Here is a 12568-nt window from a genome sequence, read left to right on the forward strand (position 1 = left end):
GGCAAAGGGAGGTGCCCATGTCCTGTGAAGACTCGAGATGAGGGTCTTTTCTAGGGTCCCCAGGGGATGCATGTGCCTCCCTCCTGAGAGCCCTGGGGGACCAGGGAGCATGGCATTCAAATTTAACCTCATTGATCCTGATGGGAGGGGAGAAGTGAGGGCCTGGGTCAGGTTCCCAGGTTAAGGTCAGCAGAGTAAAGGAACCCAGCTGTGTTAGGAGTCAAGGTAGAACCCTCAGAGGGTCTCTGTGACACCAGGATTTCCAAGTCATCAATTGTCTCAGCCCAGGGAGACCCTGGCAGAGTTGTAGGAATTAGCCCCTTACTCTCACTTGCCTCTCAGGAGTCCTGGCTGGGGAGGGCCTGGTTCTAAGGGGAACAAGGTCAGGGACAGAGGGTTGTGCTCAGACCTGCTGAGAGTCAAAGTGAAGAGCAGAAGGAGGGTTGAAGAATGTCCAAGGCATCATCTCAGCTCTGGGAATCCCTGAGCATGGAGCCCTGATGTCGTGTCTGCAGACTCCTCTGGCTGGGGGTCCCACTGAAGTGATGGCCTTGGTGTGAGGGTCCCGTCTCTGGTCAACACAAGGGGCATACCTGGACATGTCAGGGCTCAAGATGAGGACCTTGATGGAGGACACAAGGAATCCCACAGGTCCCAGAACCTGCTGTCATGCCAAGGGTGACTCTGGTGGGGACGTGAGTATCAGGTCTCAGAGACACTGGAGACTTGATATAAGGGGTGAGGCCTCAGAGATTGGAGGGGAGAGTCTTAGGTTCTGAAGCAGTTTAGGTGAGGACCCTGAGGGAGGACTGAGGGGATGCTGGACCCCAATCAGAGGAGACCAAGGGAAGCCGGTCCCTGCTGTCAGTCCTTGGTGGCCCTGGGTTACGATGAGCTCATTAGACATCCTGACATCCTGCCAGACTTCCTGGCATCCAGGTCTCAGACTGGGGACCTTACATATGTGGCAAGGCTTCAGGTGGGCCAATTCCCAGGTCTGGTGGGGTGTCAGGTTGAGGACCCTGAGAAGGAACTAGAGGACCCTGAACCCCAATCAGAGGACACCTCAGAGAAGCTCATCTCTGTCGTCAGTCCAGGGCAATTGTGGGGATAGGATGAGTGCAACAGGCATGGTCTGATTTCCTGACATCTGGGTCTTGGAGAGATGAGACCCTGGTATAAGGGGCTGGGCTTCAGATGGGGAGAGGCGAGAATCCCAGGTCCTGCCCAGAGGTAAGGTGAGGTGCCTGAAAGAGGACAGAGGAGACCCTGAGTGAGGACCAATGGAACCCCGCAGGTCTCCACACCTATAGTCGGCCCTGGGAGAGCTTGGTGTGAGAAGAGCACATTAGGCCTGTCTGAATTCCTGACATGGGGGTCTCAGAGGACTGGGGACCTCGTGAAAGCAGTGAGGTCTCAAAATGGCAGATGGGACAATCCTGGGCCCTGCTGGAGTCCAGGCTCCGTGCAAGGAATGACAGAGGTGGTTTGACCTTAAGACAGGGAGGTATCCTTGCCTTTGATGGGGATCTTGGAGGCCCCATAGCAGGATGAGCGTTTTCCTGACCTATGGCTTAGGGACCTCAGGATCTGAGGTGTTCGGGCAGAGGGGGCAGTGTTTAGGTCTGCAGAGGGTATACTCTACAGATCCGGAGGGATAACTGAGTAGACTCCTGTCCTGTCCCTGTGGTCAGTTTTTGGAGGCCAGGAAGGACATGAGGAGGAGCTGAGGACGGGGTATCTCCCCAACCTAGAACCCACAGGAAGCCCTGGGCAAGTGTGGCCACACATGGGGCCCATCAGCACTTTCTGCTCAGACTAGGGTCTTGTTCTGAGTTTCCCTGCAGGCCCCCAAAGGGGAGGGACCAGGTTGTGCCAGGGGAAAGGTGAGCACTACAAGGAAGCCCTGAGGGGACCTCACCCCACAACTGGGGGACTTCACAGAGTCCACCCCACCTACCAGCATGGAAGGCCCAGAGATATGTCTCAGTCTACCCCTGAGGTGTCCCCTCCATGTCTCTCACAGGAGCTCCAGGAAACAGGAGGTGAAGCAGAGGTCTGAGGCCCGTGTTCTGAGGTCAGAGATCAGAGGAGATCCAGGCAGTGCCAGGAGTCAAGGTGAGGAGGGTGTCGTGAGTGTGCACCAGGGGCTCCCCTTCCCAGAACAGAGGGAAACCACAAAGCCCATATTCCCACACCCGGTCATCTCAGGAACTTCCAGCTGTTCTGACTGCACCCTGGGGAGACATTGCCCTTCCTCCTTCAGGTAGCCAGGTGTCTGGCCGTCCAGGAAGAGTACCCCTGTGAAGCTCGAGATCACCCCTCAAGAGGAGACCTGTAAGTGGCCTGTGTCAGACTGCCCAGGGTGAGTTTCTCAGGTCAGGCCGCTCACACCCCCCCTGTCCTTCAGGCACATGGTTTGCGTCTATCCCTCTGCCTCACTCCTGTCTGTGGTTTGGTCCCAGGCATTGCGCTCAGGATCAAGATGAGTGAGCTGAGCAAACTTGAAGAAGACCTTCAAGACCCAGGGGAGGCCGAGGCCAGGTAGAGGGGCAGTCCCTGTGGTCTGAGGTGGGGGAAGGCTGCATTCCCCTCAGCCTTCTCTCCCTCAGTCTCCTCCTCAGCCCTGTGGAGGCCTTGCCCCAAGAAGCTCTTAAGGAGATGATGGCTAACCTGTTTAAGTTCATGCTCCTCAAGTATTGTGCCAAGGAGCTGAACTCCAAGACCGAAATACTGAATATGATCCTCACGGATAACCAGGACCACATACCTGTGGTCTTCCATAAAGCCGCCCAGTGCTTGCAGTTGGTCTTTGGCATGGCAGTGAAGGAGGTGTACCCCAGGGAGCACATCTACATCTTGGTCCCCACCCTGGGCCTCACTGAGTGGTGGGCAGAGCCTGCCAAAGGCCGGGCTCCTGCTGCTGGTCCTCAGCCTGATCATCCAAAATGGAGACTTCACCCCTGAGGATGTGGTCTGGGAAACACTCAGCAGGATGGGGGTGTGTCCCAGGAGGGAGCACTCCATCTTTGGGGAGCCCAGGGAGCTGTTGACCCATGTGTGGGTGTGGGAGGGTTACCTGGAGTACCGGCAGGTGCCTGACAGCAACCTTGCTCGCTATGAGTTCCTGTGGCATCCCTGGGCCTATGCAGAGACCAGCAAGTGGTTAGTCACATAGTATCTGCTTAGGGACAATGAAAGGATTTCCAGGGTCTTCCCACCTCTATTTGCAGAGGCTGTGAGGGAAGAGGAAGAGGGTCCCTGGGCCAGAGCAGCAGCCAGGTGATCCTTCTGTCTGTGACTGAAGAGGGAGCAGTCAGCCTTCTCAGTAGTGAGGGCCCGGGTCAGTTGGGGTACCCAGTGTGTAGCACTTTTGGGTTCCTGTTCTCTACGATGACATGGAAATTCATCTCTGTTTTCTTTAGGAATTGTTCAAATTTTTTTTTTCCAACTGAAAACTTAATAAATTTCAATATCTAACTTTGTGAATGGCATTGATCACACTTGTATTTGTACGTACCCAGTTTAAGGGCCAGAGTTTTGCTGTTTTGTAAAAGAGATTGGAAACTCTCCCATTATTTTGTGAACCTGAGCAATGTAACATGGATTGGAATTACAATTAGTTTGCACAGGTGAACTTACTTAGCAGTATACTGTTGGTGGAAGAATCAGAAAAAAATATTGTAGTGATCTTTCTTCTTATACTTTTAGCCTGTTCTTTTCTACAGCTAAGCCATGTCTGTTTAGTTGGATTTTGCTGGATATTATTTAAGAATGCAGGAGAAAATTGATGAGATTAATAAGCCCCCATGATCCCTGGCTCATTTATTCCACAGACCTTTATGGAGCCTGTGTTCTGTGGAAGGTCTTATGTTAGCAGTGGGGACACTGGGAGAAGCAGGACACCCCCATACCTAGAGTGGGAGTCTAAAGTCACTCTGAGGGCCCAAGGCCATCTCCAGGCAGCTGAGTTCTTGCTAACTCACCTGCCACTCCTCACCCTCTTTGGCTAAAACAGCATCTTTTATACAAAAGTTTACAAAGTCTGGTGACTGAAGAGGGGCCCCCATGTGAAGGTGAGTGGTTCCCTGTGCTCCCCTATGGTCATGGGTGCAGCAGGCCCCATCCAGCATCTGTGCTGGGACTGCAGCCTTCTCTCAAGGGTTAAGGAGGCCCCCTACTGAGTGAGGATGAGAGGGTCCAGGCACGACAGAACAGAGGGTCCCAAAGAATACACTCCACTCCTACTGGGCATCCTGGGGGACCTAGTCTGGGTTGGCAGGCTGAGACCCCACGCCCCCTCACTTTCTCAGTGAACTCAGGGATTCAGAGGCTTGGAATTTGTGGTGCAGTCACAGATGGGCAGACAGAGGGGCCCACATCCTGCGGAGACTCGAGGAGACTGGGGGTCCCCAGGGGATGCATGTACTGCCCTCCTGACAGCCCTGGGGGACTGGGGTAATGGCGTCCAGATGTGACATCACTGATCCCAATGGGAGGGAAGAAGTGAGGGCCTGGGTCATGTGCCCAGGTTCAGGTCAGCAGAGTGAAGGAATCCAGCTGTGCTATGAGTCAAGGTAGAACCCTGAGGTGGGCTCTGGGACCCCAGGACATCCAGGATGTCAGTGCTATCGGACCCTGGGTCCCCAGCAGTGTTGTGGGAATAAGCCCCCTACTCCCGCTTGCCTCTAAGGGGTCCTGGCTGGGGAGGGCCTGGTTCTAAGGGGAACAATGTCAGGGTGAGAAGGTGGTGCCCAGACCTACTGAGAGTCAAAGTGAAGAGCAGGAGGTTTGAGGACGGCCGGGTACATCCTCCCAGCTCTGGGAAACCCTGGGCATGGAACCCTGATGTCACGTCCACAGACTGTCCTTAAGGGTCTCGGTGCAGTGGCGGCCTTGGTGTGAGGGTCCCACCTCTGATCAACACAAGGGGCATTCCTGGAAGTGCTAGGGCTCAAGATGAGGACCTTGAGAGAGGACACAGGGAACCCTGCAGGTCCCAGGACCTGCTGTCAGCCTAGGGCAATTCTGGTGGCTGCATAAGCACAAGGTCTCAGGGACATTGGAGAATTTACATAAGGGGCGGGACCTCATAGACTGGTGATGAGATTCTTGGGTTCTGAAAGAGTTTAGGTGAGGACCCTGAGGGAGAACTTAGGGGACCCCTCAAGAGGAGACTTAAGTTGCCTGTGTCAGACCATCCTGGGTGCGTTTCTCAGCCAAGGCCCATGGTCCCGATCTGTTCCCTGCATCACTCCTGTCTATGGTTTGATCCTAGGAATCAGGCTTGTGGTCGAGATGAGTGACCTGAGTAAGCCAAGCAAGACCAAGGAAGATCTTCAGGACCCAGGAGAGGCTCAGGGCCCTGTGGAGGTGCAGCTCTTGGGGGCTGAGGTGGGGGAGGCTGAATCCCCCTTGGCCTCCTCTGAACCTGGGGAGGGCAGCCACTCTGCCTGCTATGAGTTCCTGTGGGGTCCGCAAGCCTAGGCGGAGACCAGCAAGTGGCAAGTCATGGTGTTTCTGTTCAGAGTCAACCAAAGACAGGGGGCCTTCCCACCCTTGTCTGCAGTGGTGGCAAGGAAGGAGGAAAAGGGGGCCTGAGTCAGAGCAGCAGCCAGGTGATCTTTCCCTCTGTGATTGAAGACGGAGCAGTCAGCCTTCAGAAGTGAGGGCCAGGGCCAGTTGAGGGAACCTCTGTGTAGCATCTTTGGGTTCCTGTTCTCTACGATGACATGGAGATTCATCTCTGTTTTCTTTAGAAAATTTCCAAACTTTGATAGTTTAAGAGAAGGCTGATACCGCTGCTGCTAAGTTGCTTCAGTCATGTCCAACTCTGTGCAACTCCATATATGGCAGCCTACCAGGCTCCCCATCCCTGGGATTCTCCAGGTAAGAATACTGGAATGGGTTGCCATTTCCTTCTCCAATGCATGAAAGTGAAAAGTAAAAGTGAAGTCCTTCAGTCGTGTTCAACTCCTAGCGACCCCATGGACTGCAGCCTACCAGGCTCCTCCATCCGTGGGATTTTCCAGGCAAGAGTACTGGAGTGGGTTGCCATTGCCTTCTCTGGACAGAAGGCTGCTGCTGCTACTGCTAAATCACTTCAGTCGTGTCCAACTCTGTGTGACCCCATAGACGGCAGCCCACTAGGCTCCCCCATCCCTGGGATTCTCTAGGCAAGAACACTGGAGTGGGTTGCCATTTCCTTCTCCAATGCATGGAAGTGAAAAGTGAAAGGGGAAGTCACTCAGTCGTGTCTGACTCTTCGCGACCCCATGGACTGCAGCTCACCAGGCTCCTCCATCCATGGGATTTTCCAGGCAAGAGTACTGGAGTGGGTTGTAAAAGAGATTGGACACTCTTCCATTTTGATTTGTGACCCTGAAAGGGATACATTGGAATTGGAATTAGAACTGTTTTGGAGATGTGAGCTTACTTAACAGCAATATTGATGGGTGAGATTTAGACAATAATAAAGGTGATCATAGTAAATTCATGTTTTTGTCCTTTTGAGGTATCATTTTCAAAAACTAAATTATCTCTTTTTACTTTGATTTGTCTGGGTTATTTAAGGAGGTAACAGGCAATTAATCTGAGCTCCTACCCACTGGCTCATTGATTCCGAAGACCTTTACAGAGCCTCTGCTCCCTGAAAGGCCATGTTAGCAGTGAGGACACTAGGAGAAGCAGGACAACCCCCACTCCTAGAGCAATGGTCTAGGAGCCAGAGTCACAGAAGTAAGTTGAAGAGTCGTCCTCTAGTCCCACAGAACAAGTCAACACGGGGCAGGGCAGTGGGGCTCCAGGAGGAGCAACCCGGGGTTAGTGTCTGAGCCAGGTCACTTTGGGGCTTTGGAAAGCTGGGTTCCTTCTGGGAGGGGTGATTTTGATGAGGCTGGATGGTGGCACCCCTCAGTATTGCATTGTGTCTTAGGGGTGATGGGAAAGTCTGAAAGGGATCATTGCTGTGAGGTGTCCTTTTGCATCTTGGATAAACCCCAGAGACATCTCCTTCTGGGGCAGGAAGGAAGGGGTCCTGGCTCTTGGCACATTGCTATTGACCACAGGGGTAAAGGATGTGTTTTCCACCCATATCTGCAAGGAATCCTGGAGAACTTTGGTCACACTCCCTTTGAAGTGATGCCCAAGCAATCCATGAACTACCCTCTCTTTCCTGGTACCAGGGATCCAGAACGTAAGGTGTTAATGAGCTTTAAATTATCTCATTTTTTAATTGGCCATTAATCAACGACCTGATCTTTGTTGGGGCTGCAATGAAGGAATATAATGGTTTGGATGGAAGACAGGCTGGGACAGAGACAAAGAGTGGTTCTTGCTTTTCCTGGAGCAGCTTTTTCCTGCTGGAACACTCCTCAACAACCAAATTTAACAGGCGCTCTAACTGGAAATGGGGCTTCTGGGGTACCTCAAAGGTTAAAAACCTGCTTGCATTGTGGGAGACCTGGGTTTTAGCCCTGGGTCAGGAAGATCGCCTGGAGAAGGGCATGGCAACCCACTCCAGTATTCCTGCCTGGAGAATCGCAAGGACAGAGGACACTGGTGGTTTACAGTCCATGGAATCTCAAAGAATTGAACACAACTGAGCTAATAACACTATGGTCCACTATGGTCTAACTGGAAAAGTTAACTAGTTTTATATATGAATCATCATGTTTGGCTGATTAGCTGTTCCACATCCTATTGAAGTGCATATTCTCGGACATGGCCTGGACCACAGACCAACCAACCCCTTCCCACAGTGGAGAGTGGAGGAGTGTCTGAAGGCAACAGTGTGAGAGATTCTTGCCCCACCATCACAGTGCCAACAGAGGCCAGGCCCTTCCAGATGCATCGCATCCCTCAGGTGCATCCTGCAGCCCAACACATGGGGCTCCTCACACTAGCCGCAGTGAGGGTGGGGAGTAGCTAGAGGGCCTCTGGGCTGGGGACTCCAATGTGGGAATGCCAAGGGCAGAGGCAGGAGAGTGAGGCTGAGAAAGGCAGGCCTTGGACATCATGAGTGCTTGTGTGTACACAACGCAAGTATCCTGAGCCACAGCTTAAAAAACTTGGTGCCACACAAACACACTGCCAGGGCCCACATGGTGCCTGAAGGAGGGGGACCAGAAAAGGCAGCTCCCTCAGAACACAGGGGGTGAGGAGGGGACCAGAGAGGGGGCAGGCAAGAATGGCCACCTAGCCAGGCTGCCACAAATACCACGGTCTTTGGTCCCCTTCAGAGGAGCCAACAGGGTCCCCCACTGATGATCACAGCCTTCAGGGTCGTGTCCCAGTCAGATGAACCTACCTAAAGGAATGTTTTGTCAACCTGTTTAACAGTGCAAAGGCAAGGGAGCAAACTCAGGTCGTGGCCTGCAAGCTCCATTCTAGCCTCCAGTCCTCAGGCTGAAAGGCCCCTGGGCAAGCCTCTTCCACACCCTCTTAGCTCTCCCCTTTCAGACACCAGGCAGTGGCCCTCACACAGGGCAAATGACTCCACTGAGTGGCAGAACTCCACTTTCTCTAGGGGGACAGTGCCCTAGGGTCCTCACACACTGGCCTCTCCAAGGTGCCAGTCTGTTCCCTACATGGTGATTTTGAAGAACAGTGGCCACAAAGGTCAGAGAAGAAACATCTCTAAACCCACTGCCCAACACCCATGTGCACTGAAGACAGGTGACTTTCAATGGAGTTTTGTCCACTCCCACACATGGACACTCATCCATTTTCAAATACAGGTAGACGGGGCTTCCTCTGGTGACATCTAGCTCAACAAGTCTGACATGTCTCTGGGAGTGAGTGTCTGTAAAGGAAGCCCCTTGAAAGGTGCCTAACCAGTGAGCCAACAAAATCATTTGATGTATCTGCCATCTAGGTAAGGGAGAACAAGTCCACAGTGGTGGCGGGGACAGGGGCAGGGGCGGAGAAGATCAGAGCTGGCCTCAGAGAGGACCAGTGAAATGTTTGTTTTCAATAGAACAGGCTGTACCTTGAGCCCCCAGTCAAGTCCTTCAAAGGGCAGGTACCCACAGACACCCAAGTTGGACATGGGAGGCCAGGATCAGGGGTAGCAGAAGCCCAATCAACCCATTTATGAAGGAAACAGTAATTTTGAGGCAGCCTCCGGGGAGGCTGAATTCGAGGCTCTGGGCAGGGGACAAGAAAAGCACACACACAGGTGTTCCAAAAGTGAGCACTCTAGGGCCAGGAGAGCAGTCTTTATGGGAAGAAATGGAAACTGAAGACAGCAGCCTATGATCTGCAGTGGGATGTTGTCTGGGGGCGGGCAGAGCTCGGGAGGCTGCAAAATCAGCAAAGCACATGGCTGTGCCCTCCCATGTGGCATCCTGGAGAGTCTTTGTCTCAGGTATTTGGGGAACAGTCAAGTGGAACTTGAGGCTGCTCACACTGTGCTCAAGCACAGCCCTACTCTGGGGAGAGCCCGACCTAGGGAGTGGAGGGGGCAGGACAACAGGACTCTGACTTTGGGGCCATCTGAGTAGGACAGACCCACCAGCAGCACCAGCCAGAAGACAACAAAGCCAGAAGAGGAGCAAGGCCAAGGCCAGAGGGTGGGGAGGTGGGACCACCAACACAGGCTAGGCTAACCAGCCCACTAAGGATCCCATCTTCTGGGAGGGACAGTTGCCAGGGGCCCATCTGACCCCTGGGATCTCTCACAGTGGTAACTAAGCCAGGACTCGCCAGGGCCTGGCCCTTAAGCAAAAGCCAACCACAGGCCTGCCCGTTGGTAGGGAGGGGTGAGGCCAGGGGCACATTTGTCAACCCATACAGGGCCTAGTCCCCTGAAACAAGGCACCTGGCAGCAGACGGGAGCCTTTGCAGGCAACCTGAAACATACTTTTCTGTACTTTCAGAAAAGAGACCAGCTGGGGATCCATCTCTGTCCCCAGACCCCTCCCCCACACTGAGCCAGGGCTGCCTCTCCACATCACCTCTGTGACATCATGAAACAGTTAAGGAAGCTGACTACTTAATTGGCTGCCTGGCCCATGACCCAGATTCTAGAATCTCCAGAGAGTATTTATGGGGCACCCCGACCCTGGCCTGAGGCCCTTCTGCCCTGAGCATTCACTGCTGGGGTAGAGAATGCTCCTGAGCTAGACTGGCTCTATGGCTAGTCAGAGCTCCCACAAGGCACACACAGTCCCGCTGGCCCCACTAACTTGTGGGGAGCCTGCAGCAGGGGACCCCCATGATTCCTCCCCAGATCTAAATGTTGATTCAGGGGAGACTTTGGAGAAGCAGGGTGACCAACCCAAGAGCCCAGATCCAGGTCTCCATGACAATCTGCCCCCACAGGGCCCGAAGCCAGAAATGGCCAGCAAGGAAGAGAACAACACCTTCCTTGGGCTGTCCTTCCCCAGGAAGCTCTGGAGAATCGTGGAGGATGAGGCCTTCACCTCTGTGCGCTGGAACGATGAGGGAGACATGGTGGTCATTGAGGCAGATCTCTTCCAGACAGAGGTCCTCCAGCGCAGAGGTGCAGACCAGATCTTTGAGACAGACAGCATCAAGAGCTTCATCCGTGAACTGAACCTGTATGGTTTCAGTAAAATCTCCCCTTCGGATCACTCTGCAGGGAAGAAGATGATGGTAATGTAGAAAGTCCTTTTGGGGAGGCTAGACTAGATAAGCTGAGTGCTGGACGGGTTTCATTTCCCAGGGGAACGTTGTTCTCATGAGAGGGTGGTTAAGGAAAGAGGAGAACACAAGGTCTGTCTTGTTTCACCACCCACCTTAGACAGGATCCACAGGGGTGACTCCAGACCCTGAGCGGCCACTGAATGTCAGGGACCGCCAGTAACACCTCAAGTGAGGATGGCCCCAGGGGCACTCTAGGGAGCAACATGCTAGGGCCTCATAACCTTCCACAATGAAGAGATCTTGTCTCTATACATAGGCATGGCTGGGACGGTGGTGGGGAGGAGGGTGGCTAGGAAGGCCTCTTCTCCCCCTTGCTGTCTAAAGTGATTCGTTTTCTTTCAGATCTATCGCAACTCCAACTTTCAGAGAGACAAGCCTCTCCTCCTGCGGAACATCCCAAAGAGAAAGAAGCGAGCGGTGGCGACCAGACACTCTCCTCGACTCCACCACAACCAGTGCACCCAAGAGGTGGGCAAGAAAGTCCACAAGGGAACCCCACCTGCTCGCAGAACCCCCAGCCGGCGATCATTTGTGCTCTCTCACCTTTGGTCTATGGGCAGTGTAGCCAGGCGGGCTGGGGCAAACCATCTCCCCAGGGAGCAGGGTGGCCCCAGTGGAAAGGGCACATCCAGCAATACCACGTCTGCACCCCCAGCTACTTCTGGAAGGGGGAGTACAGGGCAAATGCCCAAGAGCCTCCCAGAGTACCCAGATTATGATTCAGTGATGGCTTTGTACAACACCTGTTACTCCCTCCTGACGGCAGCCCTTTCCTTCACGGCCCCAAACGAGGCCCCTGAGGCAGAGGAGGAGCAGGGAGAGTCCTCAGATCACACATGTGTACTCTGTGAGCAGGTCAAGGACAAACCCAATCCCTGACCTCTCAGGTTATTAGGGACACTCAAAAGTACTCTTGTCATAAAAAATTGATTTTTGGCTCTAATAAAGTGGAGCAAAACTACACAGGAGTAAATAAAGAATTGAATGAAAACTGCGAGTCTGTGTTCTTTGTCTGTCCATGCTATTCACACGGCGCCAGGTGAGCCAGATGAGGCTGGAAGCCATGCCTCATGCAGGCTTCTGTCTGGTCCCCGTGGTCCCTTTTTCATTGGAAGCAGCAGCATTTCACATGCTTGGCCAAGGGTCTGGCTCACTAGCCGAGTGCTGAGGCCAGCCAGGACAGGCTGGTCACTGCTCAGCAGATGGCCCAGCCGGGCTCCTGACCTTGGGGTTGTCACCTTCCCTGAGTCATGCACCCTGAAGCAGAAGGGACTTCTCCTTGGTCCCCCAACAATGCCACAAGTTTCTGCTCAGCAGCTGAGCATCTCCAGCTGTTGATCCAGGGGCCACCCCTCAAGAGGCTGACCAGAAAGCAGGGTCACTCCACCGGCCAAGGGCCTTGCAAACACATGACATCAAACCCAAAGACAAGTACAAGGTTTCCACAAAGTGAACACCAGCCCTTGTCACTCTGCCCTCACAGGTGTATTTAGGAGCCTGTCTTTGGATGTGAGGCAGCCAGGCACCGCATCCAACACACATGCTTTATGAGCCAAGGGACACATTAGAGCAGGGCAAGGGTCACCTGCAAGGACAAACCACGGCCTGTTTCTGGGCCTGTGGGCCTCTCTGCCTGCCAGAGGCCTCACTGGCTGCTCACGCTCAGCCCCGCCCCTAGCCTTCCCCCATCACCCCCGGACACTGTTTCGACATCAGGGAGTTTGAACCAGAACAGAGAGGGAAAAACACTAACCAGTTTCATAACAACACATTTCTCTCAACCACCCAGACCCAGCAGGGCCAAAACGAGTGGCGATGCCATCTTATCATAAAGGTCAAAGTCCTGGAGACTCATGCTGAGTCCTGAGCTGCACCACATGAGGGGTATCCCAGACCCCCA

General features: G+C 53.7%; 1 protein-coding gene and 1 pseudogene across 1 annotated transcript; both read left to right on the forward strand.

Moving 5' to 3' along the window:
- The first annotated feature begins 2351 nt into the window (after nucleotides 1-2351).
- LOC133244025 (melanoma-associated antigen 10-like) lies at nucleotides 2352-3624 on the forward strand (annotated as a pseudogene).
- Nucleotides 3625-10030: 6406 nt separating this feature from the next.
- On the forward strand, nucleotides 10031-11659 carry LOC133244028 (heat shock transcription factor, X-linked member 3-like). Its single transcript, XM_061410699.1, has 2 exons — nucleotides 10031-10617; nucleotides 11011-11659. The coding sequence occupies exons 1-2, from the start codon at nucleotides 10135-10137 to the stop codon at nucleotides 11545-11547; spliced, it is 1020 nt and encodes a 339-aa protein (XP_061266683.1). The 5' UTR covers nucleotides 10031-10134; the 3' UTR covers nucleotides 11548-11659.
- The last annotated feature ends 909 nt before the right edge of the window (nucleotides 11660-12568 follow it).

The sequence above is a fragment of the Bos javanicus genome, unplaced genomic scaffold (assembly GCF_032452875.1).
Source record: "Bos javanicus breed banteng unplaced genomic scaffold, ARS-OSU_banteng_1.0 tig00002907_1, whole genome shotgun sequence".
Lineage (NCBI taxonomy): Eukaryota > Metazoa > Chordata > Mammalia > Artiodactyla > Bovidae > Bos > Bos javanicus.